The sequence below is a fragment of the Phyllostomus discolor genome, chromosome 6 (genome assembly GCF_004126475.2).
Source record: "Phyllostomus discolor isolate MPI-MPIP mPhyDis1 chromosome 6, mPhyDis1.pri.v3, whole genome shotgun sequence".
NCBI lineage: Eukaryota > Metazoa > Chordata > Mammalia > Chiroptera > Phyllostomidae > Phyllostomus > Phyllostomus discolor.
Window position 1 is genome coordinate 153137807 of NC_040908.2, and position 26776 is coordinate 153164582.

Sequence of the window (26776 nt, forward strand, 5' to 3'; positions counted from 1 at the left end):
TTAGCCTAGGTGGGGATTACAGCTTCTGATACCAGGCAGGGCGGTTCCCAACATTCCCCTATCTCTAAAAATAAATAAATATGTTTTTTTTTAAATGACTTCACAAGCCGATTATTGTAACTAAACAATAGACTGCCTCGGGGAGGAGAGGCCGCAGGGCTGAATGAAACTGCCTGGCCAGTTCCTTCTAAGGATTAGGTTTGAAGGAATTTGTGTGAATAGCTACATCTTAGAACAGAGAAACACTAGTTGAGTCTTATTCCTCTTTTTAAATGTAAAGATATTATATGTATATATTAGCACACTGGCATTGTAATTAATTAAAACATTAAGCCAATGCGGAGATCCCCTGAACATACATAGCCTCACTTCCCACCTCAGACCCTCCTCTCTATCTTTACACATGTACCCAGCACTACATTGAATACCTGACTTGGGGGATCTGATGGAAATATGACTTCATTATTGTCTTCCACCATCTCTTTAAAATTTATTCAAGTAGAGCAATTTCCTTCTGGTCCTGGAGAACGATTCCAGCAGACCCATGAATTTTCTGCTCACTCTTAGTTAAAAGATAGTCCCCCCCAACTTCCTCCTTTTTCTGTACAAAATAATGTTCCTCTCCTTTGTTTGTTGGACTTGCCTATGATTTTTGCTATAAGTTGCTTGTCTTCAATCGCAATTCCTCAGCGATTCCAAAATAAACCCATTTTACTGGTTTTATTTTGGGGAAAAAAATAACTGGCTGTCTTATTTTTAAGGTCAATTTTTTTTACGTAAATGTGATTATTTTATACCTGTTTTTTACAACTTCCTTTTTTTTAATTTAAACTTGTATTTTAGAGACTCTTACCAGTAACTGCATATGGCTTCCTTTATTTATTACTACCTTGGAATTGGATACAATCACGTGGCCCTAACTTTACTCTGGCAAAAAGGCAAAAATAAACAAACTTTTCCAGCAGGCTAAACTTCACCCCGAGACTGGTTTAGATTTATGGATATAGTTTTTATTTTTTTTTAAACGACATTTGAATCTTTTTTTTTCTTTAAAATAATAAATAAATAAAAACTAGACCTACTGCCCCCTATTGCTAGAGGTTTGTTATGTTTCTTGAGTCAGGAGGAAATAGAGTTTATGACTTCTCATGCAGCTTGAACTCCCGTCCCTCGTTCTATTTTTCTGCCTTTAAGATCACTTTTCCGGCCAACGTGAGCTCTTTCAAGGGCAGAAGCGCAGTCATCTTTGTATGTTGCTCCACTCTAAACCAAAATCTCCTAGATGGGCACAACCCTTCAAAACAGGGTCCCGCTTGCCGCCTTTTGCACCTCCCAGCGTTAGAGGGCGATGCAACCCCCGGCTGTGCATTGCCTGTGGCTAAAGGCCCCTCCCGACGCGCGCGTCTTTACGTACACGTTGGGGGCGGGGCCTCCGTTGTGCGCGGTGACTGGTGGTGGAGCTGGCGGCATCTAAAGGCTTAATAGTGCGGCTCGCGGGCTCGGGGAACTTAAGGGGTGGCGGTGGCGCCGGCGGGGACGACGACGGCGGGGACAGCAGCAGCCAGCCCTCGGCTTGTCGCTCACCATGCCGACTGTGGAGGAGCTTTATCGCAACTACGGTATCCTAGCCGATGCCACGGAGCAAGTGGGCCAGGTCAGTCCCCCAGCGGCCTGCAGGGCCCGGTCCTCCGCGGCCTTTCGGAAGCGCTCCCCGGGCCGGGCAGGGCGGAGGGCACTGCTCTTTGCTCTCCAGCGAGCTCCCGGGAGCGCCGGCTGCTTCGTCGGGGTGGGCCCTTCTGTGGGAGTGTAGACTCCGGCGTGCCCCAGGGCGAGCGCGGTCCCCGGGTCCCAGGCGCCTCCGCCTCCCTTGGGCAGCTTTTCCTCCCCGTGGCGTTTTCTGTCTCAGCCTCCTCAGCCTCCCGTTCATTCTCTCCCCGAGCCTTGCCTTGTGAATTTCTCTGAAGTCTTTCTCCTTTCCAGTGGAGTTCAGACGCTCAGATTAGACCGAGAGTTCTCAAGAGGTCAAAAATTAGTCTTTGTCGAGCTACAAAAGTCTATTAACTTTAGGAAGAGTGCTTTGGGAGACAAGTTTGTGGAAGGAAAAAAAAAAACAAAGAAGAGGGGCCTTCCGTCCAGTCTTTAGCAAGAGCTCCCGATTTCAGGGCTGCATGACTTGATTGGAGACCCTACCAGCACCCGGACGCGGTGCCGGGCGCTGGAACTGCAAGACGGAAGAGCGGCGCTCTATCGGCAAGTGTTTTTAGAGAGAAAGACTAGCGGTAAATAGATAAGAAAGATAGGTTGGTTGCTTTTCTTATTTTTTTAATGGAAATATACAATAGGGCCGCGCAGTGGAAGGGGGAGTGAGCGTGCAGCTTTAAATAGAGTGGTCTCGCAGCAGCTCGGTCTCAGCAGTGTTGTCTGTAGGTCGCCGCTTTGTGAGTTTTCAAGCCCTGGAGTACCTTGAACTTGGGGAGTTGATGACTGCATGTTCGTGTGTTTTGTTGGGAAAAGAGCCAGGCTTTCCCGGGCATGGGGGGTATAATGTTAATTGTTTTCAGTAGAAATCCCATGCCATGTATATTTTCAGGGCTTAGAACTTCATGTGATTCTTCTGCAGACCCATCCCGTGGAGTGGGAAGTGCATCTGCTAGAGTCTAATAACATGAGCAAAGCTGGGGTACTGCCCCCTCCGGTTCCCTTTTCTGGACGTGCGTCATGTAGGTAGAACCTTTTTGAGCTGGAGGGGGAAAAACATGTCGGTGTCTGAACCTTATTTTAGCTTATCTAGAATTATAAATATACAGTTGCAAGTATCACGATTTTCCTTCCCTACAGTACTTCCATTTCAGGAGGGAATTTTGACATCAGTGAGAAATATACTGAGTCTGTTGTGCATAAGGAGCATGTTAGATCCCATTAAGACAAAGTTGGAAAAGCTACAGTCAATCATAGTTTGATTTTGTTGTTCCTAGAAAGAAGTAGCAGTGAAGGTATTCTCTTTCATTGTGAACTGAGTTGGGGACGATTATAGTAAGTTGTTCTACTTGCTGTAGAATGGGTAGAAGTCGGACTAGTGTTTCTCAGTCCGTCTGTAGCTGGTCCTTCTGGAAGAGGTGCATCGGGAATCTTCTAGGGGAACTTTGAAACCAGTATACACAGTCCCGTATCCCCACCCGCATGTTTTGCTGGAGTAGACAAAAGGTTGACAGCCACCTACTTACACAATCTGATAGGGCAGATGAAAGCCAAACTAGAATTTACCTATTCTGTGAATAATTGAGAATTGTTTGCATTCCCCTCTATGTCATCTTTAATTAGAAAGCCAGATTAAATTGAGACATCTCCCTCGAGAGGTCAAAAATGTCTTTCTCATAGCAAAAAAATCTGCTTTTAATTTAGGAAGCATGTTTAGGAGCCGTAAGTTTGTGAAAACCAAACATGCTTTCCTGCAGACTTTAATGAGGGCCCACGATTTTATGTATTCAGTACATTTGTTGAGTGCCTGCCATGTAGCAGACTCTGTGTTGGGTGACCAAATTTTAGCCCAGTTCCCCTGTAGCTGATGAGAGATCAGTATACCTTCATGATGCCGTCAGCTGTCAAGCAACCACTGATAAGAAGAAGACCTCTGTGTGATGATGTGTAGTGGTTTCCTCGGCCTCGCACAGTGAATTCTGAGGGACTAACCCAAACTGACCCTTAATGCCTACGGAGTCTGCTCTCGCGCGTAGCGCTTGTTCCCTCTCAGAAACAGATCTCTGAAACTGCTCATCAGAAAAGGTAGTGAGTTTCAGGGTCCTGCTTGTGAATTTTAACTGACAAAAGCAACAGCCAACTTGATGGAAGGGACACCATTCATTTTTTTTAGGAGAGGAAAAAGTGTTTTCATTTGTGGTGTAGCAAAGCCTGATTTTTGTGTTAACTTACGACATTTATAGTCAAAACTTAAGTTTCCTAGTAAATACCTCTCTGGACACTTCTGAATACATATTTGAGTCCCTTAGCCTGGAACTTCCGTCTTTTATTTTGATTTTCACCCTTTGTCAAAGAGTTGAGTAACTACAGTTGCTCACTGTGCTGCCACCAAGGGCAGTGCCCTTTCACTGCTGTCGCCACTAAACACAAGTCTTCTGAGGTTTTCATCAGCTAATTTTCCTCAAGCAGATCAGACCTTTCTCTTTTTTGAACCTCCTTGAACTGTGTATTCATTTATGGAACTTCAGGTTTGTATTTTACTTCATGTGAGGACTTTTCTTCCCTTACTAAGTTATAAACTCTTGGAGTTAAGGGTTAAATCCTTTTACAGTTGACCCTTGAGCAACACAGGTTTGAACTGTGATTGTCCACTTGCACATGAACTTTTTCAATAAATATCTGTACTATTTTAGAACCACAGTTGGTTGCCATCCCTAACCCCGATGTTGTTCAAGGGTCAACCGTCTATTCAAAGGAAATATATATGCAGAAACCTGCTTACAAGGGTTATGTTTGGAATGAAGAGGGGACCTCTATATACACACAAAACATATATTGAGACCATGAACTGCATTTTCTAATAGACTGTAGTTGACAAATTCTAAATGAAGTATTATTTAATACCTCATGACCTTCAAATCCCTCTGTCACCTCCCCGCTGCAGCTCTGAGTTCCACCTACTAACTCAGCTCCCCTCTCTCCCACTCTGCCCCTGCTGCTCTGTCAGGTGTGCGCCCCCCCCCCCCCCCCCCCCCCCCCCCGCAGCTGCAAGTCCCTGGAGCTCCCTAACCCCCTTTTCCCCTGGGCTCCCCCAGGGCTCCTGACCAGCCATAATAGAGCAGGCTGCGGCCCTCCGTTGTTTTAAACTGTGTTTCAAATTTTTATGAATTCACTTACTGTTAAAATGTAGATACTTATTTTGATGTAAGCAGAAATTTTTTTTTAATTAAAAAAATATCAAACACCTTTAAGAGACGGACTGTTAACCATGATCTAAGATTAGATTAGCATAATACCCAAACTCTCATTTTTGCTGTGTTCTCTTACACAGGAGCACACTGGCTTTTCAGGGTGGAAGAGTGTAAACTTGACTGACTTACAGTTCATGAAATGCCATTCTTTTGGGTTTTTTCTTTTTTAATGAAATTTGTGCTTTTTACAACTAATTTTTAGAATCTTTTTAGGTAGGTTGGCAATATATAACCTAACCTTTTGTTATATAGAACACTTTATTTCTGATTATTAAAAAAAGAATATTCTTAATTGAGATCCTACTGTACCTCAGTAACTTTGCATCCTGCTTGATTTAATTAAACTTTTGGCAGTCCTACAGTCCATCAGATGTCTATGAGTCATTCCTCTCTCAATGGCCAGAAGCAAGCTCTCACGTCTAGAGCACTTTAGCGCATTGCCTTACACAGAGCAAACAATATGCTGAGTACACATTTGGTATCGTTATTACAGTGTTTAAGGGTTAAGGTGTTCTAGTAATTGAAGGTTTTTATCTGTATTCCAAACAGGAGATGTAGCTGTTGTCTCGGTATTTGTTACTGTTGTTTGCCAGATTGACCGTTGTCACCTAATGAAAGGACTCACTCGGAGGAAGGCGTATGAGGGATTGGGATTGGCACCTATGGGTAGTTGACTCATCACATCCTGGGCGTCTGAGGGGGAGCACTTCTGATTTTTTTAAAGGAAACAGATGAGCTTTGAATGTATTATTCCAATAAAAAGTTAAATGTGTGACATTAAAATCTGTCTTACTCCAAAATTGGCTGGCTATACAGAATCAATTACTGTTTTCATACTCTAAAATATGAGGCAAAGAAAAGCTTCCTAACCTTTCTGGTATTGCTTAATATCAGGAATGTATTCTCTTCACCTGCTTTAAGGTGCTAATTGGAAACAGATGAACATATTTAAGTAACTGTAACACAATTCTTTGAGAACTCCATGCTATTCATTGCAGTTTTTAAAGCATGGTACAGTCACAAGGCTCGGGTCGGTGGTCACTAGAATGGAGAAGTGTTGGTACATCAACAAGCCTGTTTGCTTCTCCCACTTAAAGTTTGAGTCATCCACCCGGCCAGGTGGCTCCGTTGTTTACAGGTTCAATCCCCAGTCCAGGTGCATATGGCAGATAACTGGTTGATGTTTCTGTCTCATGTCAATCTTTCTCCCTCTTCTTCTCTCTCTAAAATCAATCAACATATCCTCTAGTGAGGTTTTTTTTTAAATTAGAGTTATCCTCCTCTCTTCCCCAACTTACAAATAACTCGTGGGGGGCAGGGGACCAGATGGTAGGAAGGTAGGTGTCCAATTTAAGCAGCAACACTGCAAAAATAAGCCCTGTTTTTAGCTGAGCCTTTGTAAAATTTTACTAATTTAGATTCATACAAGTTTGTTTAGCTTTTCATCGTTCAAAATTGTGTTTCTTTCTGCTTCATTTCTGCAGCATAAAGATGCCTATCAAGTGATATTGGATGGTGTGAAAGGCGGTACCAAGGAAAAAAGATTAGCAGCTCAGTTTATTCCAAAATTCTTTAAGCATTTTCCAGAATTGGCCGATTCTGCTATCAATGCACAGTTAGACCTCTGTGAGGATGAAGATGTATCAGTAAGTTTATGGTTGACGCTTTTCATCGAGCTTTCGGATGCTTCTCTTGCTATTTCCAGACACCTGATTTTCTTTGTGCAGCTAATGTAATTGAAGTACCAGTTGTGTCAGCGCCCGATAAAACACCGCAGTGTGGCCTGGCACAGTGTCTTACCACAGCTTAGTCTACATCCGAGAAAATACACTTGCTCTTTCACCCCCTTTCAACTGTGAAAAATGCGTAGAATTATAAAATACTTTGATTTTTTAATTTGTCGTCCGCTGTTAAAAACAGATTGTGGCTCACACCTTTTTTCATAAATTCGTGTAAATTGTATATATGGAATTAGACTAATGTTAGTCTTCAGTCAATTTATGCTTGCCTTAGATATTTAAAATACTAGTAGTATTACATCATAAAACATGGTTTCAGCAATCCTAAATATTTTGCATAGCAGGAAAATAATTGGTTTGTGTAATAATTGTATGTGATTCATAGAATAAGAAGAATTAGGCTTTTACATTTCTGGCTGTTGATTTAGGTTCCTGAGAATTTTCAACTATTCATGACTTTTCCAATGAAATTAGAGAATTACCAACATTTCATTCAGACTTTGCTAGGTAGAAGTCCTATGCCTTTTTATGTTAAACTAAATAAGCCAAGACCACATATTTGGAGTTAAGTATACAATATAGTCACAAATGTGTATTAAGTAGTCAACACTGAAAATTATAAAGTGGTTACTAGATATGACATTGCCACTACAGGCTTTCTTAAGGGATGCTGTATGCCCAAAAGTTGTAAAAACCCAGTAGTTGTATATAATCAGTATATAAACCATGGTTTATCATCTCAAATCTGTCTACTCCAGTTAGATAATTGTATTTAAGGTCCCTGTACACCACATTTTATTTTAGTTAATTCTGTGAAGCTTGAATGTTAAATTGAAGCAAATTATTTCTAAAACTGCTAGAAATCTCATGTTTTATATTTTTACGACTCATAAAACCCTAATCATGCTTTTTCTGTGGTTTTAGTTTTCTTTAAAGTTGGGTTTGTTGTTTTTATTGATGATAGTATTTGTTCAAATTTTTGCTTGAAATTATTTGCAGATTCGACGACAAGCAATTAAAGAGCTTCCTCAGTTTGCCACTGGAGAAAATCTTCCCCGAGTGGCAGATATTCTAACGCAGCTTCTGCAGACAGGTGAAGAATTTGAACATCACCCTTTTATATAACTAGAACTTCTCTCTGAAATAATGAGTCTGTTTTTAGCTTTTTAAAAATAAAATTCTTTTTTTTTTAGTAGTTTGAAACTTAATGACTTTTAATTATGTAATTCCTAGTATTGTTTTGTTTTTTAATTCTATTTATAAAGGCAAAATTACTGGATTCTTTGGGGGAATCTTGATACATCACGATTCCGACCCCCTGCAGTTTCCTATAGTTTCATAATTGTGCCATCTTAATATAAAACTTTTCCAGGTTTGCTACATCAGGTTCTCTACCTTTTTAAGGAATGTATTTTCTTAGTATTTGAGAGAAATACCTAGTTATGTGTCTCAATGTAAGCTGTGAGAATCTATGTTGAATCTTAAGTTTGAAAATGAAGCAGATGATATCTTTCATTTATTTTATACTTTGTACCACTTTTTCTCTATCTAGATGACTCTGCAGAATTTAACTTAGTGAACAATGCCCTGTTGAGTATATTTAAGATGGACGCAAAAGGTAAGGCCACTTCTTGTTCTGAATTGTGTCTGATGTCTTAAGGAATTGAGGAGCTTGGTATTACTCATAAAGGATAAAGTCTGAAATTCACCCAGAGATCTATTTCATAAAAGTATTAGAATTTTTCTTCTTTTCTTTTTTATTGTTCAAGTACAGTTGTTGGGGAGTGACAGTTAACTATGTAGCTCGAGCTTTGTGACTCAAAAATTCAACAGAAATAATTGCAAAAACAGATCAAACTTTTCCATTAGAAATTTGTTGGTAAAACTCCCTCCGCCACTAATAAAAAATTCTTCCAAAATACGTGAGTTTTATTTTTTATTAGTAATGATATAAAAGGTAAGTCACACTCGGGCTGACTCTGAATCCATGAACCAAGCATCTGATCACTCTTACAGCTGGAGCTATAGAAATTTCAAACTAATTTAACCAATATCAGTAATATTCAGGATGTTTGTTAATAACTCACTTGAAAAGAAGTACTGTAACTGAGTTAAATGTAAAAACTTTGTTACGATAATAGAATTGACTTGCTACACACAGACTGTTTTGTTTTGCAGGGACTTTAGGTGGCTTATTCAGCCAAATCCTTCAAGGAGAGGACATTGTCAGAGAGCGAGCAATTAAATTCCTTTCTACAAAACTGAAGACTTTACCAGATGAAGTCTTAACAAAGGAAGTAGAGGAACTTATACTAACTGAATCCAAAAAGGTAAGCTTTGGTCATCGTTTAAGAGAACTTGCCTAGAGCAAAAGTACATATTTGAAATGAGCAGTGTCATCAATGTGTATGAAATGACATATCCAGTTAGAACCACCATAGAACATCAGGCTTTTCTTACATTGTATTTTGCACTTTGGTTACTTACACCCTTGTCTTCCATCTTAGGACAGTCTCTCGGTATTCTAGATCGTTTTGAAATAAAAATGAAATCACATCGAAATGACCAATTTTTTCCACCTTTCCCCATGAAACTATAAGCTTTTCCAGAGTGTGCCCCCAGATCTAGCATAATTACAGATGCTGCCGAGATTCTCAAGATGCATCACAATTAACTTTCACTTACAAAGCACCAGAGTTTGGGAATAATTTACTTCTGTATATGTTTAAGAAGATTTCACAATTTCCCTGATAGCACTCTTTACTCACTTAGTGGTATTTCCTCAGTGAGAGAGAAGGGAGCAGTTGTCCAGTGGGGAGTGTCAGCATCTCTCACCTGCGCCCCAGCGAGTAATCTGGTGGCAGAGGTCCTGATTGCTTGCTCCTCCGGCCACCGAGCAGAAAGACTGAGACCCCCCCTGGCATGGAGCACTTGCAGCAAGACCTGTGTGGGCTCCTGTTTCGTGTACAGTTATTACCGTATTAGTGCGAGTGAAGCTATTTTTAAGTACAGGAAACTGCATTTGATAAGCTGCGAAATTTCTCAATATTTTGCTAGCAACCCCAGAAAGAGCCTTTTTAGAATTTTTTGTCCTTACCCACCCTTCCTTGAAATTTTAATGCCACAGATATACTATATATCTTTTTATATACTATGTATATATATATATATATATATATATCTGTGCTTTATACATTAAAAACTAAAATTTTCCAAGAACCAAATTGTGCCCCCTTGTAGACAGTGTTGGGCCCCATATTGAGAGTAATGATTTATTCCGAAGTTACATTGACTGAAGCTAGAAGTTACACTTATCAGTATTTCAGAAACATGAACAGCAAACTGACTTCAGTAGCTGAAATAAAATTTTTACAATTTTAATATTGGTCTTTCTTTCCCATTCAAGGGATAAAGATACTTACTTTGAATTCTCTCCTTCCAGGTCCTAGAAGATGTGACTGGCGAAGAATTTGTGCTGTTCATGAAGATACTGTCTGGGTTAAAGAGCCTACAGACCGTGAGCGGAAGACAGCAGCTCGTGGAGCTGGTGGCTGAACAGGCCGACCTGGAGCAGACCTTCAACCCCGCAGATCCCGACTGTGTGGACAGGCTCTTGCAGTGCACTCGGCAGGCAGTGCCCCTCTTCTCTGTGAGTGCTTTGCTTTACGTAGCTGGTATTTTGGTTACTCTGTTAGCTTGTATTTCTGTGGATGTTGACGTCAGCACCCTCCTCAAACCTTTGTGTAAAGTACTGACACAGTAGAGTTGGTATTTCATTTATGCGGGCTCGAGTGGGGTTGATGCAAGGCAAGGGCAGCAAGAAGTTTCTTTCGTGTCTTGCTAAGAGACTTTTTTAAATCTTGAGAATTTTGCATCATACTTTATAGTTTGGCTGAATTTTCTAAACTACTTTCTTTAGGAATTTAACATTTTTCTTAAATTGTCCAACGGAATGTTGTTCTAGGTAAATATGCTCATTATCTCCGGCTTTGTGCTGTCCCTCACCAAGAGTGTTCTGGGATGTGCATACCGCAGTTTGGGAAACACAGTTTAAATGATCTGTCCTTTGTGAAAAACTCACTGAAATCAGCACTAGAATTTTCTCCAAAATTTGACCTGGGAATAGAGCAGTTCAGAGATGTGTAGATGTTCCAGTGACCCAGACAAACATGTGTCATCTGTTGAGGTCGTTCCTGGGCTGCCGTGGGGCGTGCAGTGTGTTGTGATTGTGGCCATAGCACTTGCCGCTGTGGTGCTCAGGCAGCATTTGTGGAACGGCATTCTGCTATTAGATTTGAGAGAATACGTCTCCTTTATTTTTTTAATAACTCAGTGTTTTTGGATTTTTACAGAAAAATGTGCATTCCACAAGATTTGTGACTTATTTCTGTGAGCATGTTCTCCCTAATCTCAGTTCCTTGACTACCCCAGTAGAGGGTCTTGATATACAGTTGGAGGTAAGAGAAAATTTCTATACTTGGTACTGGGAAGCTGTTCTCATGTTTTAATAAAGATGTAAACCACTAATTAAGACCTGATTTCTAAGGCAGTGAAGGTCCGGTGGTGGCTCGCTGGTAGCCCATCCCAGGATGAGCGTATCCATGGGAACGCTGTATGGATTCGGTTAAAAGCTGCTGCAATGGGAAAGCACTGCCCGCAGCTTTCATCACAGTCAGTCTCTGCTTTGTAGCCTTAATACTTTTAAATAAGGTGTTTAATTGATGACAGTTCCCGTCTCTGCCCACAACTGGTAGAGCCAGGTATAAGCTGGATTAACACAAAATACCTTTATCCCTTCTCGGATGGAATTGACTACTCCCTCTCTCCTTTGTGTCTCAACTGTAATGTGCAGAATACAATTTTCCACAGCATGTGTAGTACTTTACATTTATTTGTCTCCCCACATTGAGCCAGATTCATCTCTGTTCCCAGGATCTAGTGCAGAGCCTGATTCTAAAAGGCACTTGATGATAGTTGAATCGAACTGAACTACGAAAACGTATTTCCCTCAGAGGTCTTTGGGTTGTAGAAGTGTCTCACTGTCCCTGCACTGTTGTTTGTTTAAGATGTTAGGGATTTGGCTTATTAGACTGGATCAGGTAAAGCAAAGATGAACCTCAGTAGCGGCAATTACCAATACTTTAGTTGGTATCCAGATACTAAATTTTATAGCAAGTGAGACCTACTCTAAATGGTAGTAAATAATTCTTTGCTGTTAAGAGTTATTCCTCAGTTTCTTCATAGTACAAATTGTCGAATTAGTTAATACATTTATCATTTTCACATTTATTTAGCACTATCATTATTAACCTGTGGCAGAAAGTATCATGTACGAGGTCTGTCCAGAAGGTGTTCAGCCATGTGATACGAAAAATAGACATTCATTGAAGAAGACACAGGAAACACTGTACATAATGTCACTTCCAACCCCTTGAAAGTAGACCCTTTGTGATCTCACACAGTTCTCCCAGTTGCCATCAGCTGCCCCATCTTTGAAATCTCTTCCCTTTCCAAAGTGATTTCAGTTTGGGGAAAAGCCAGAAGTCACAATTGCCAAGTCTGGGCTTTAGGGGGGCTGAGTCACCCGGGTGGTTGGATGTTTCACCAAAAAACTCTGCATGAGACGTGATAGACGAGTGGACACATTGTGGTGATGAAGCTGCCAGTCACCAGTTGCCCATAGCTGTGGGCTTCAGAATCATCTGAATAGTTTCCATGGAGTAATGTTCAAGCTTAACACAAAATGTGATGCAGAATCATTACTCCACTCACTCAGTCATTTTAAATGTGATGGCCACACAGTACACATGTTAATTAGATGGCATCTACCACCCCCACTGACTAGTACAGTGGGTCGTCATTGCTCACACATGTGCATTCCAGTCCACCCTCCTTGGCTGCCAGGTTACATCACGTCATATTAACAATGGCTGGACTTGCTCAGGACAGACCTCATATATTCTTTTCCTTCTCACAGATATATTGAAAGTCATGGGAGTGGGGTTTTAAGGTCTTGCCCTGCAGCTGCCACATATTGTGACTTTACCAGTCACGTAATCTCTCTGACCTTCAGTTTCCTCAACAGTAAAATATAGGGCTGCATCTCTCTTTCCAGTTCACACGTTCTGATTTCATGAAAGTGTAATAAAAAAATGAGTGGTCCTCTTTTTTTTTTTAAGGTTTTATTTATTTATTGGGGGCAGGGAGGGAAGGGAGAGAAACATTGACCAGTTGCACGCCTCCAAGTGGGGACCTGGCCTGCAACCCTGGTGTGTGCCCTGACTGGGAATCGAACCAGCCTTCTCATTCTCAGGCCACTGAGCCACACCAGCCAGGATAAAATAAGCAGTCTTAAGTAGTTATCTAGAATCATTTCTTGTTTTATAGGCCTTGCTCATTCAAGAAAATAATACTGATAACAGTGATTGTGTGTTTTAGGTATTGAAACTATTGGCGGAGATGAGTTCATTTTGTGGTGACATGGAAAAGCTAGAAACAAATTTAAGAAAACTGTTTGATAAGTTATTGGTAAGAACTGTTTTCTTTCCCTATGGAATATATATAGCCCCGAAATCTAATAGCATAGTATGAATGTCTAGATTGTGGAGAACCAGATTTTGAAGTTACAGTATTGGCCAGTAATTCTAGCAAGTGTTGTTAGCTACTCAGGCCACATGTTATCTACTTTTTTAAAAAAATGTTTTAATCTTTGGTATTTCTTCTGTTCTTGATGTTTTGACTAAAGTATAATACAGGATTTATAGTAGGTTTTTCTGCTATTCCTTTATCAAAATATTTTTTACATTTGCTGCAGTTTACCATTCAGGTTGCTGCCAATGGCCAAGTAGTTTTAGCAACCAAAGAATAAGGTCATATAAGTCATAATTGTGGAGAAAATAGGCCATTTGATAAAATCATCAGTCGCCAAATGGTTTTCTTGTTGGATGTGAGCAGTTATGACACAGTGGTAAGCATTAGACCCGTAGTATGAATTTAGTCATCCAGTATCTGTTTCTCTTTCAGACCTGTAGTACCTGCCAGTGTTACAGGGCTGATGTTGAATGCCTTTGGTACTACTCTGAATGAAAAGAGAGTCAGTACTTAAAGAATATGGACTAGTATTCAAAGATTTGGGGGGTTATTAGTGGGTTAAGAGCATCAACTCTTGAGGTCAAACCTAGATTGACTCTTCAGCTTATTAGCTTTTTTACTATAGGAAAGATACCTAAGCTTTTAGAATTCCGTCTACATTGAGTACCTAGTAAATGTTAGTTACTTTCATTAGCCTTCTTAATAGTGACAGCAGCTATAACAGGTTAATATGGAGAATGATAGCCTAGATTATTGATCCAGTATGTCTAAACGAGCTATCTTACCTGAACTTCTGATCTTGGTAGTTTTTCATGCCTTAAAAGCATGCCTTACAATTAGTTGAATATACGTTTATAAGTAGAGCAGATTGCAAATATCTCGATATTTTTATCTCTTAGGAGTACATGCCTCTCCCTCCTGAAGAAGCAGAAAATGGGGAGAATGCTGGCAATGAAGAACCTAAGCTGCAGTTCAGTTATGTGGAGTGTTTGTTGTACAGCTTCCACCAGTTGGGACGAAAACTTCCAGATTTCCTAACAGCCAAGCTGAATGCAGAAAAGCTCAAAGATTTTAAAATTAGGTGATGTGTGATCAAAGTAGTCCAATCCTTGGCAGAGATGGTTGCTATCTGATGCTCCTGGGCTTTGTTTTCATCTTTACAAGAGCTATCCCCCCCCCCCCCCCCCCCCGCCACTGCCTTACCCTAGTAGAACAAGATAGAAGAGCCAAAAAGCAGGGATATTTGCACACATGTGACTCCTGTGGTATAGAACAAATCCATGGGGAGAAGGAACTTTTTCAAAAATATACTCCGACTCTCCCCACTTACTTGATGATTTGGGCAGGTTCCATAACCTCTCTAACACCCCAAGTTTCCCTCAGCTGTAAAGTGATGATAGCACCCAGCTCAGAGCTGGGAGATCTAAATGAGACCATGAATGGGAAGCTTTGAGCACAATGCCCGGGATATGGTGGGTACTTAGGCAACCGCAGCTGCTGCTGCTGTTGGAGAAAGTCTAAGTTGTTTACATGAAGTCACTTTGTATTGAATCATTTCATTAACAAATTCTTAAAGTTTAAAATACTTGGCCACTGTATCTTTTGTTACTGTCCTCTACTCTTTGGTAAGGCACAGGTTTAATAATTGGTGGAACATTTGATCAGTAACAGGCAACTTAAGAAATTACTATAGCAGATTAGTGTAGTCTTTGTCAGCTTCCACCATGGCATACCCTGGCCAGAGCCAAAAAGTGCAGAGGGTGGTGGTCCATCAGCCTCATTTTCAGATACTGGCAAGATAGATCTCGAATTCAGGTGTGGCTTTATAAGCAAGTGAGTATGTTGATAGAGGGCTGCATCATTGGTGTTGATGAGTATATGATCCTCATATTAGATGATGCAGAAGAGATTAATTATAAAACAAAGTCAAAAAAACAACTGGGTCAGATAATCCTAAAAGGAGATACTACTCTGCTCCAAAGTGTCTCCAACTAGAAATGACTAATGAAGTGAAGAATTGTTAAGAAGGCAAGGCAGCTTGTGTTTTTAGGTGTCCTTTGTTGGGAGTATAGTTCTTAGACATTTATTCATATTGTTTTGATTACCCTTGTGTTATTAACAGATGATAATAAATGCTGAGACTGTTTTTATTCTAAGAAAGAAAGAGGGAGGGAGGGAGCAAGGGAAGGAAAGGAAGGAAGGACTCTAAAAATGAAAAAATAAATGGAACCAGGTTCTTAAGCAGTGTGCCTAGTGGTCAGTAGGATAGAGTTAGGGTGCTGTTTGTTCACAAATTAATTGGGAACAGACCTGAAAAAGATTCCTCAGGTCTCTTGGAGATTTGTAAGTTTATTATAAATCCTCAAATCTATAATTTTGTTTATTTTTACTGGACCTTGAGGTACAAACAGGTCAAACACTGTCACTTGTTAGCAGATAAACACACAGAGACTGACTTGTTCAAGTGAAGTGATGATTTACTAACTAGCAAATACTCTTCCTTTAGGCTGCAGTACTTTGCACGGGGCCTGCAGGTTTATATCAGACAACTCCGCTTGGCTCTCCAGGGAAAAACAGGCGAGGCCTTAAAAACAGACGAGGTAAGAACACTGGGTCACATCTCAGAAGGAAATATTTATAATAGCCACCGTTTATTATGAATTCACACTGAACTCATACATTAATGTAACATTTGACTTTATTTGAATTGATGATACAAGTATATGTTGAGATATATGATGTTAGAAGGTTGTCTGCACAGTTAGTTGCTAAGTTATATTTTTGTCAATATTGAAGTAATCTTGACTGTGTCTAGTGTTATGTGTCTAATGTTAATTTAACATTATTATTTTTAATAAGATGTGAAAATATGACTATTAGAAGCATGATTTAAAATATTAAACCTAATGAACAGTGTTTGTTACCAAACTTAGATACATACCAGTATTTCACTGGGGTCTTTAGCAGCACATGTTGTTTAAATATTTGATTGGTGGTTGTCATATTTTTAATTTCACCTTTTGAAACCCACATATTAATTTACATTAGGAAAAAAGATTACACTGCTAATTTTATACCAAACTATATGTGTGTTTGTGTTGGGACATTTGGTTCTCTAATCTCATCTATTTTGATCACTCTTCATCCCAGTCCTACTGAACTGTTTTATGTTTTCATCATGTCTTACTGCAACTTAAACTGATCGTTTTTAGAACTCCTGTCCCTCATTTGTTTTTTCAGGTATATTGTAGCTAACAATTTAATGTTCTTACCTGTCAAGAGAACGGAAAGATTATTTGCTTGCTTTGCCATCTCTACACTGGCTTAGAGTTAAAAAAAAAAAAAGACAGAGAGAGAAGTGTAATTACTCTATTTCTATATAGTAATGAGCTATGCATTATAAAAGTTAATGGCATTTTAATTTATTTTTGTTTTCCTTTTGCAGAACAAGATTAAAGTTGTTGCATTGAAAATAACAAATAACATCAATGTTTTAATCAAGGTAATGTCTTCCTTTCTTGCCCAGTCCTCCCATTAGCTAGACAAGCAGTGCTCAAGTTCTGAACTACTTAGAAATGTGCAGAAGAAATACTTGTTGATTTTGTTTATTAAAGTGTTTTAACAAAGTTGCCCTTGCTTACTGTTCTCTTATAGCCTTTTTTAAGTGCTTAGTCACCAGCACAAGAACAAGATAAATTAAAGCTTTCTTTCCTAAAATTAACCTTGACAGTGTCTCCCTGTGTGTTACCCTTGCCGCTGCCCCCCCACACACACATATGCCATTCCATACGTAGAAATCTTGTCTGATTTTGTCTCTTCAGGATCTCTTCCACATCCCTCCTTCTTACAAGAGCACGGTAACGTTATCCTGGAAACCTGTGCAGAAGGTGGAAATTGGGTAAGAGATATATTGAAAAGTGATTTAAGTGTTCTAATATTTACGATTTATAATATGGAAATCTGAATTTAGATGTTAACATTTACTATATAAAATAATTCTTAATAAGATGTGAAAATATGACTATTAGAAGCATGACTTAAAATATTAACTCTAATTCCAGTACTTGTAAAACTGTAAACTGGTGGAATACATCCCTGGATTTTCAGCCTTGTTTGTACTCCAGTGGCATAACTAGATTTTCTGACAATTTTTGCAAAATGGGTTACTTGGATATAGTCTTTGAAGCTATAAATTCTAGATTAAAGTCTTGTAAATGCTCTCTCACAATGTCTGCGTAATTAAGGCACAGTTAATTTGATGACATCAGAATGTTATTTCCTTTATTCTAATGTGACTATCTTCTTTAGGATGTCTTTCATAACTGGTAATGCTAAAATACAAGTGTAGTGGTAGCCTCTGGTATAATTTTTTTAATTGCTGTTCTTTTTACTGTCAAAGGCAAAAGAGAGCCGCTGAAGATACAACTTCCGGTTCACCACCCAAGAAATCTCCAGCAGGACCAAAAAGGGATGCCAGGCAGATTTATAATCCTCCTAGTGGGAAATACAGCAGCAATCTCAGCAACTTTAATTATGGTGAGCGTTTCCGTTTGGGTATAAGCAATATGAGAGATTAGGCAAGAATTGTGTTGTGTTTGATTTTCATTATCAGTTATATATAGTATATAGCTTTTTTGTGTGATCTTTCTGAGTTAGCTTGGGAAACTAGAGCTATTAGGGAAACAGTTCATTCCATTACTTTCTGATCCATTTTTGTGGGCTTATTGAATTGAGCATGCAAAAGGAAGCACTTAAAAAAGAAAAATATGCCTCATATTCAGAGGAGCCAACAGGAAAAAAGAAAGTTGGCATGAGCCATTCATTACTGGTTTTCCCTGTTCTGGCTTCAAGGCAAGACATTCTGTGCGTTCTCCCTCAGGGACAGAGCTATAGCTTCTGGCAAATGAGGTATTAACGATCCTTCCTGGACCTTGTCCGCCTACTGCTTGTCCTCCCATCTTCTGTACTGTTTCAAAGGACAGGTCATAGAAATGGAGTCAGATGTTAAAGCATCATCTGGCAAAGAAGATGTGTCCGATTATAGTCCCCCGCCCCACCCCACACTGCCCAGAATGCAGTCCTCCTGTCACCTTTAGCTTTTAGCGCCAGAAGAGCTTCCCACTGGTCCATTGTCTCCCAGAGCTATTGAATGAGAAGTGAAGTGTTTTTTTCATTGACTCATAGATCCTTTCAAAGAAGAATGGATGAAAGTATCACGACCTCAGCAGATCTTGTTTAAGACAAAGTTTAATAACACTAGCAATCAAAAATGCTTATGATTGGCCTTGACTACCAATCAGGATTAATTTGCAGTACAGAGTTCCACCACTATTCAATAGCAGAGCATTCCTATGAAACCTTTTATAAGCTGAAACTGAGTGAAGTGAAGCCATTATTAATTTACATGGAAAAAATTGTGAGCATTCCCAGACCTAAAAAAAACCCTACCATAAAACAAAATACAAGTAATACTGCCATATAGTAAAAGCAGGAATGATAGGATAAATACACACCATTCTTTGTACATTCATCAACCTGCTCAAGCTGTATACTACCCATTACTGGATGCTGACTAAAATATCACTTTGCTACCACCTGCAGAACCAATAGTAACTGGCAGCCTTCAAGGTTATCTCTCTGGGTGTAAAGCAGTACAAATGGTGGACAAAGGAGATTCAGTGCACACCATGTCTTTATTTCATTCACCATGATCAAAACACTGAATTACATATAGTTTTATACTAAGCATAACACCTTTCCAAACTCTCTTAGGTTTTTCTGATACTTTAGGACATGTCTTCCTCGGGTATGCACAAAACAGAGATAAAGCACAAGTACTCACATATATGGTTCAAAGCTACGTCAGCTTGATACTGAGATGCTGAATGTAGTTGCGGGGAAGAAGCTTGGTAGAGCCACTCACTACTCATTGCACACTGCCTCTCTGATGCCTCGCTGCAGAACAAACACTGAATGCTATTTTCACTTTTTGCCTTTTTTCTTTGAGGCAACTCTAGTCTGGGAGAGATCACTGAACTCTGATTTACGTAATAATATGTAAATGTGCCTCAGCCTTCTTTCCTTACCTGAAAAATATGGATAACAAATAGGAGGGCAATAAATTTCAAATAATACTGTGAAAGCATTTTGTAAATGGTAAGGATTCTGTGTTACTTCATTGCACCAAATATTGTCCTCTGTCACTTGTGTGATTTAATGTGGTATCTGAAAATCAACCATTATTAAAATCAACTATTATCTTAGATACTATCTTCATCTGATTTAATGAAAGTATTCAAGAACTATGGCAATACATAGAGATTTGTATTCCTTCACTTGGGCAAGTCATTTACTCTTGAGGTTTTTTTGTTTTGTTTTGTTTTGTTTTGGGTTTTTTTTTTTTTTAAGATTTTATTTGTTTGTTTGTTTATTAGAGAGGGAAGGGAGGGAGATAGAGAGAGAGAGAAACATCAATGTGTGGTTGCTGGGGGTTATGGCCTGCAACCCAGGAATGTACCCTGGCTGGTAATTGAACCTGGGACACTTTGGTTCCCAGCCCGCGCTCAATCCACTGAGCTATGCCAGCCAGGGCTACTCTTGAGTTTCCATGAGGATTTTGCCCTGTGCCTGATTGAATCAGGGGATATAATGCAAATGGAAAGAGATTTGGGAAATGCAAAGCCTTAGATTGCATGTGATATTTTTTATTTATTTATTTTTAGAGAGGGCAAGGGAAGAAGAAAGAGACAGAAGCATCAGTGTGTGGTTTCCCCTCACACGCCCCACACCAGGGACCTGGCCTGCAACCCAAGCATGTGCCCTGACTGGGAATAGAACGAGCAACCATTTGGTTTGCAGGCCAGCACTCAGTCCACTGAGCCGCACCAGCCAGGGCTGTATGTGATATTTTTTTAAACAATTAATGTGAAAAACAGTTTTGTTTTTTTTTATTGATTCGGGGCAGGGGGATGAGGAAGAGAGGGAGGAAAAATGTCAGTCACTTGCACGTGCCCCCAACTGGCGACTGTGCCCTGACTAGGAATCAAAACCCACGACACTTCAGTTTGTGGGTAACACCCAACCAACTATTTTTATAAGAATCAACTTAAAATTGGAGTGCTTGTCATAAATCAAATGGCAAAGTGATTTATTAGAAAAGAGGTGTAAATTTTTTGCTTGCTTTTATATTTGGGAGTAGAATGTTATCCCCTTAGAGGTATTCTCGCAGTACTACAGATGAGAATTGGTGGGCCTTTCTACTTCAAAACTTTTCTACCTCTTCTATGCCTGTCCTTAGGGAACTGAATGTGTAAGGAATATAGAAAAAGCATGTTTCATTTTTTTTTTCTGAGATGTCAACGTTGCCTCAGATGTTGGAAGTGGGCAGGGGGGTATGTTTTGTGTTCTTTTTAAGAATAGATTCTGTCTCCCACATTTGGCAAAATCGTCATAAGTCCACATTTCTGTGTCAGCCAAGCTCACGTTTTGCTTTATTTTTCCAGAGAAGACTGAATGGGGGGTTTTAAAGTTATGTACAGTGAGGGGTTGGGAAATTTATTCTTTTTGTGTTATTGGGGAACCAGGTAGTGTTAATATTACCACCTTGTTACAGTGAACGACGGGTCTGTTGTCAAGAAAACAAACTGAACTACCGGTGTCCTGGGCCTGGACAAGTTTACCGTGAAGAAGGAGCCAGGACCTGGGGCTGTTCTCTGAGTCTGTGCAGGCACTTAGGCTTTGTGCCTCACCCAAGTTTGTCACTTCACCAGCCATGTCTCTGTTACTCTCTTGTGTGAACATAATACTAGTTCCCACAGCTGGGTTCAGCTTCCTAGTGCATTTTCAATCAAATCATTTACTAACACGGATCCATGTTTAGTTTTTCTTCCTGTGAAACCCAGTAACCCAGGAGTTCTAAACATTCTGTATTCTGTGACTTCTGCCCTTACCTTTTATATTTTCAGAATACAAAAATAACTTGTAAAGCATATATTTTTACTTGGAACAGTGGCTTTTTAAGTTAGTAATAAAGCGTGAAATCTCTGAAAAAATCATGGAAGTGCAGAATGGTCCTCGGGATGAAGCCCTTCAAAAAGAATATTTGGTTATTCCCTGTGCTGTAACAATGGCTGTATCAGATTAAAAAGAAATAGCCAATATAGAAAAACAACAGGATTAAACAAGACCTTCATACAGGATATCTAATATTGTCATTAGATCTAGCTGAACAATTGAGAGGAACCCAGTTCTTTACATTAAAGGTGATTGAAAAACCATAGAAAAGGTGGAGTTCTGTAGACTATTACAGCTTATAATAATGATGCCCACGAGGATGTTTATTTATTAAGTGTGTTGATGTTAAATTTACTGAGAAATGAAGGTTTTATAATGACTATGGTAGGGGGAAGTGTGCAGCTGTGTGCCATAAATGAGGCCGAGTCTTAGTCAAAACTGCAGGAGTTGTAGCCCACCATCCCAATGCACCCACGGTCACTGCATTTATCACTGGGAGCACCTTGCCCTCAGACCACCTCTAACATTCTGAATGTATTCACTAGGGTAATAAACGTGACGGCTGCATTTCAGTGGTATCCATGCCAATCAATTTAGAAACATGTGCCATGATATGAGAGGTGACTTTGAGTCACATCCCATTCTATTGCACAGATAAATGTTGGCTAAGCTGGAGAAAGATCTAGTTAGTTTTCTAACTCAATTTCTGTGGGGAAAACATCACCCAAATAAGGTAACTATACTTCTAGCCACAGTGGCAAAAAATGGATTGCAGTGCTGATTTAATAGGAACTTTTCAAGTGTCCAACATTATGGATCCAAAAATGGCACCACCATTCATTGCTACTAATAAGATTGCTGCAGTGAGGAAGTTTGAAAGTTCAATGAAAAGATTTGATCTCCAGAATTGGGAGTTTGAGGCTCTTAGTTCATTTATGTACTAAGGACTTAATAGTCCAGCCTTGCTCATCACTTCAATCAGTTTTCTATACTGGAAAGACTGCCCTGAGGAATACTTCTCTGAGGCTAGAAGAGACTAGCCAATAAATCAAAGACTTATTCTATCATATGATGCAAGTGACTTGATTTTTCAGTAACCCAAACACTGTACGTGTACACATCATCACCTTTCAGCAGCACTCTGAGAAGCTCACGTGGCTGATAAAACAGTGAGCAAAGCTGTCAGCATTTATATCTACATTTTTCTGAGTCTTTGTGGGTGAAGTATTATGATCAAAACAAATTGCCTATCCATTGCATTTCAAAGTTGGTGATTGATACATACTTTGCATTTATGTCAGAAACTTGAAAACCAGTGGCTTTTTGTTAATTTCATATTAAGTACGTACACTTTAATAGTTTTATTAATTATCTTTGGTAGTGATAGACACTATCACTACTAAATAATTAATAGTTATAATTGAGTACCCACTATGATTGTATTTTGCACCTTGCCATATGTTCTTCAGTGTATATGTTGCCCTGGTTTTATGTACAGATTGAATTTGTGGGTGGTGTAGCAGATACCAGTGCTACTTTTAAAAAGCCTACTGCTGTATTCAGATTTCTGAGCTACATTTGTTGTGTCACGAAGTCCTGAGCAAGACCTAAACCCTTGTTCGCTTTTTCGTAGAGCAGAGAGGAGCCTTCAGGGGAAGTAGAAGTGGCCGCGGTTGGGGAGCACGAGGAAATCGCAGTCGGGGAAGACTCTACTGAGTAAAACGTCACATTCTTCAGCATTGTCATGAGCTTCATACACTTAAATTCTACTACTCATTGGATTGCCGGGGATGTCCCTTTAAGCGGACTGCTGCCTTCAGCTAAAAACTTAATGTTCTTTATACCTTTGTATGTATGATCTACTTTTGTAACAGACCATGGTTGTGTCTAAGGTAAAAACCACAGCGATATTTTTGGATGCTTTGTGCGCAATCTTGTTTTTGCGATATCATCATTATGCAGACTTCATATTGTGAATCTTTTACTTTTAAACATCTTAATAATTTGGTGAGAGTTCTTCAAGTCTAAAATATAATGAAATTCAGTCTGTTTCTGATAGAGATCATCAGTTTTGAAAGGTTACTGATTTTTTTTTCTCCCCTCTGTCCTTTGTTTTTCCCCACAATATATGGAGAAGAGTAATGGTCAGTCTTAACATTTTGTTTTCATTATTTTTTAATAAAGCTGCTAGGTAATGGTTCAGCATTCCTACCTAGTGTCCTAAGAGCAAAACATTTATCAGCTTTCTTAATGTACAAACAACATTACATTTTTAGGAGAAAGTAAGCTGCTTTGCACTGCTTACGTAACTCTTCTCCATATGTTGTGATAAAAACTTTTGAATATGGGATCTTACTATTTGAATAGAAATGTGTATGTATAATATACATACATACATAAGCATATACGTGTGTGTGTATATATGCATGCTGTGAAACTTGACTGTACAACGTAAATCATTTTTTTTTTAAATTCTAGGAACGGGTAATCTTTGACATGGTGATTATCCTTTTGAGGCTGAGTCCATTGTTAACTTGTTATCTAGGTTTTCCTCCAAGTAGTGAGGGATTCTGAGTCAGTTGCACTTACATGATTATTGTTATTTAAAACAAAAAAAATAAGCAAAGGCTGCATTTTCAAAGATGAGTTTGGAAATCCCTGTTGGAGAAATACAGCCAAAATATTGAATCTGATGTACATATAGGTTTCTACAGGATGACATAGAATAGTTTAGAATTTGGGGATTTGATAACCAGGGCAATCCAAGAAAAATGACTTGATAACATGCTGTACCAATAATGAGGGATGCTCTCTGTTTGCTTTTGCCACTTTGAAGATTTTAACTTCTCAGGTTATTAATCAAAATTATTGTATAAGTTAGCCAATAGAATCTTTAGGTTAAAACAACAGATGGGGGGTTTGTGGAGTGTTTAATGTCATGGGCATTTTTAGTGTATAGGCCCTTTGCTCTGCATTTGAATGTTTCATATATTTTTGTTTGACAGTTAATCTTCCCTCCCCATGTTTGCTATTCAAATCCAATGCCTGAATGACATTTTGTAGTAGTTTGGCCTATTTTTTGAGGAATAGTTTGTGATTCCAATGCAGGTGTCTTCATTACTATTACCTTCACATTGGGGAAAAAGCAAAACCCCCTTGTTAGAATTACCACACATGGTTATGGGAAAAATATTTCTTTGAAGACCAGGATTATACAAGTGAGCAAAAGAAGTTGGTCAGCTTGACTGTGGAGTGGTGGCAATAATCTAAACATTCCAAAAGACAATGAGCTGAACCTAAGCTCCCTTGGAATCGGAACAGACGTAGGAACGTGGAATTGCCATTTGAAAACTGTGACCAGGTAGTCCAGAGCTCAGAAGCAGATCAGCCAATAGCCTAAAGCCATTTCAAGTATAGGAACTACATTGGGATTATAGTTACATAAATTTAAACATTAAGTGTAACTTTTCCTCTCTTTCTTTTTTTAAAAATATTTGTAAACTCAAAGGTAAGCAGAATTGACTACTTCAGGTTTGATACTGAGTTGTCTGTGTTTCTTCCTTAACCACTTCATTGTTCTCCTTCCCTTTCCTAAGGCAATAGTGCACAACTTAGGTTGTTTTCGCTTCAAAAATTTGAATGGAAAACTTCATGTCATGATTTTTTCTTTGCAAGACACCTGTTTATCACCTTGTTCAAAAGTAAATGTTCCCTTATGAACATTTTGAAATAAATTTCCTTTTGTAATTTTGTTTTGTGTCTTAATGTGTTATGATTATGATAGTTTCAGGTTCTTGGACATTCATTAAACATTTTTTACTTTCCATGTGCCAAGCAGTGTGTCAGACCACAAAAATACAAAGATGGACAAGCTACTGCTCTCCCTTCAAGGAGTTCAGTCTTGCAAATTACCTTTAATTTTCATCCTTTTGGATTTATATTTAGAAGTTAGTGATAAAAGGATTTGGTTCTTTTAATCAAAGCAAAACATATACTTGCCAAATCATGAAATACTGCCATCCTCAAGTTCATATGCAGACCAAATTGGAGCTTCTTAATTGGACTACCAGCCTTTATAAGTCTTCCTGAAGTAGCACCAGAAATGGTTAGGAACTTCCTGAAGCCAAAGTTGAAATCATTCATAAGATGGTGATTTCCCTTGGTGGTCACATCCTGTCGCTTTATGCTGAGGACTGCCAAATATATGTCCATCAGTTCTTGCTTGGAATTTCACAGTAACCTCCTAATACTGATTTTCCTGCTATCACACTCACCTCTCTACAGCCTGTTCTAAACACAGCAGCAAAGGGAACATCCAACTCTTCTACTTGAAGCTGTTGACTGGCTCCTCATTACAGAATAAAGATCAAAAATAGTGCTATGGCTTTTCATTTCTGACCTCAGTTGCTACTCTTCCCCTCCATTATGCTGCCCAAGTCCCTTGGCTATGCAGACACACTCTAGAGTCTTTGCAGTCCCCTCTAGCCATTCTTCCTTGTGTCTGCCTGCCTAACTTCTTCCTCCTTCACATCCTCAAAGGCCACTTCAAGGAATCCTGTTTCACGTTGCAGGTCCCCTTTCTATCCTGCCTAGACTCCAGGCCCCACTTCTCTACCAGGTGTTCCCTGGAGCATGCAATTTACTTACATGTTGTTGTTTTTTCTGTCTCCCCCTGGTAAAATGCGATGTATTTTGATGCCACAAAGGTAAGGATTTTTGCATGTTGTTCACTGATAACCCCAGTCGTCTAAAAACTGCTTGGTACACAGTAAGCTTTTGATAAGTAAGTCCAAGGTAGTGTTTTAGGCTCTAAGCATATAGTGGTGATTGAGACAGGCAAACTCACAGAGTTTACATTTTTTTATGCAGAGCTAAAGCATCTGGTTTCATAGAGTAGTGAGCATTACAAGGACACTGACTCATTCTAATGTGATAATGTGTAAGAGAACTAATCTAAAAAGAATGGTGAGGAAAAGCCTCTGAAGAATTCATTTGAGCTGAGACTTGGAGAATTATTTGGAGCCAACCTAATGAATATTTCAAGGAAAAGCAATTGAGATGGAGGCGACAAAACCTACAGAACACCTGGCTTGAAGGATGCCAGGCTATACTCAAGAATGGGCTCTCTCAAAGCTTGTAGGTTCCTCATCTTGACCCCAGAACTCCTCAATTCCTCACCTACTGTGACTGTCAACTACTTGCAGTAACTCAAAGAGCACCGTGCTCATTCTGACACTAAGGCATCTCTCCCATCTGGAAGATCATTGTTCCCTGACAACTCCCCCTCGCCCCTTCCATCTAGCTAACTGATCCTTCAGATTGGACAAGATCTGACCACCTCTTTGCTCACTCAGATCACTATCCTCCCCCCACTTTAGAAACTATAAGGGGAATTCAAATCAGTTCTGGGTGGTTGGAAAACAGCAAGTGATTTAATCCTAGCAAGTGTAATGGAAACAAATCTAATTTATCAAAAACCTAAGA

General features: G+C 39.3%; 1 protein-coding gene and 1 pseudogene across 2 annotated transcripts; both read left to right on the forward strand.

Annotated features, from left to right (window-relative positions):
• Window positions 1-1408: 1408 nt before the first annotated feature.
• On the forward strand, window positions 1409-25044 carry API5 (apoptosis inhibitor 5). Of its 2 annotated transcripts, none has more exons than XM_028514705.2 (14): window positions 1409-1654; window positions 6434-6595; window positions 7688-7781; window positions 8241-8306; window positions 8867-9018; window positions 10131-10337; window positions 11041-11145; window positions 13127-13216; window positions 14179-14360; window positions 15786-15879; window positions 16725-16781; window positions 17101-17177; window positions 17679-17815; window positions 22926-25044. In XM_028514705.2, exons 1-14 carry the CDS (start codon window positions 1586-1588, stop codon window positions 23006-23008), a joined length of 1575 nt encoding a protein of 524 aa, XP_028370506.1. In that variant the 5' UTR covers window positions 1409-1585; the 3' UTR covers window positions 23009-25044. The 2 variants fall into 2 exon arrangements, with proteins under 2 accessions (XP_028370506.1, XP_028370507.1); XM_028514706.1 differs by having other exon boundaries at window positions 1411-1654; window positions 22931-25044.
• Window positions 14367-15779, forward strand: LOC118501330 (annotated as a pseudogene).
• Window positions 25045-26776: the final 1732 nt, after the last annotated feature.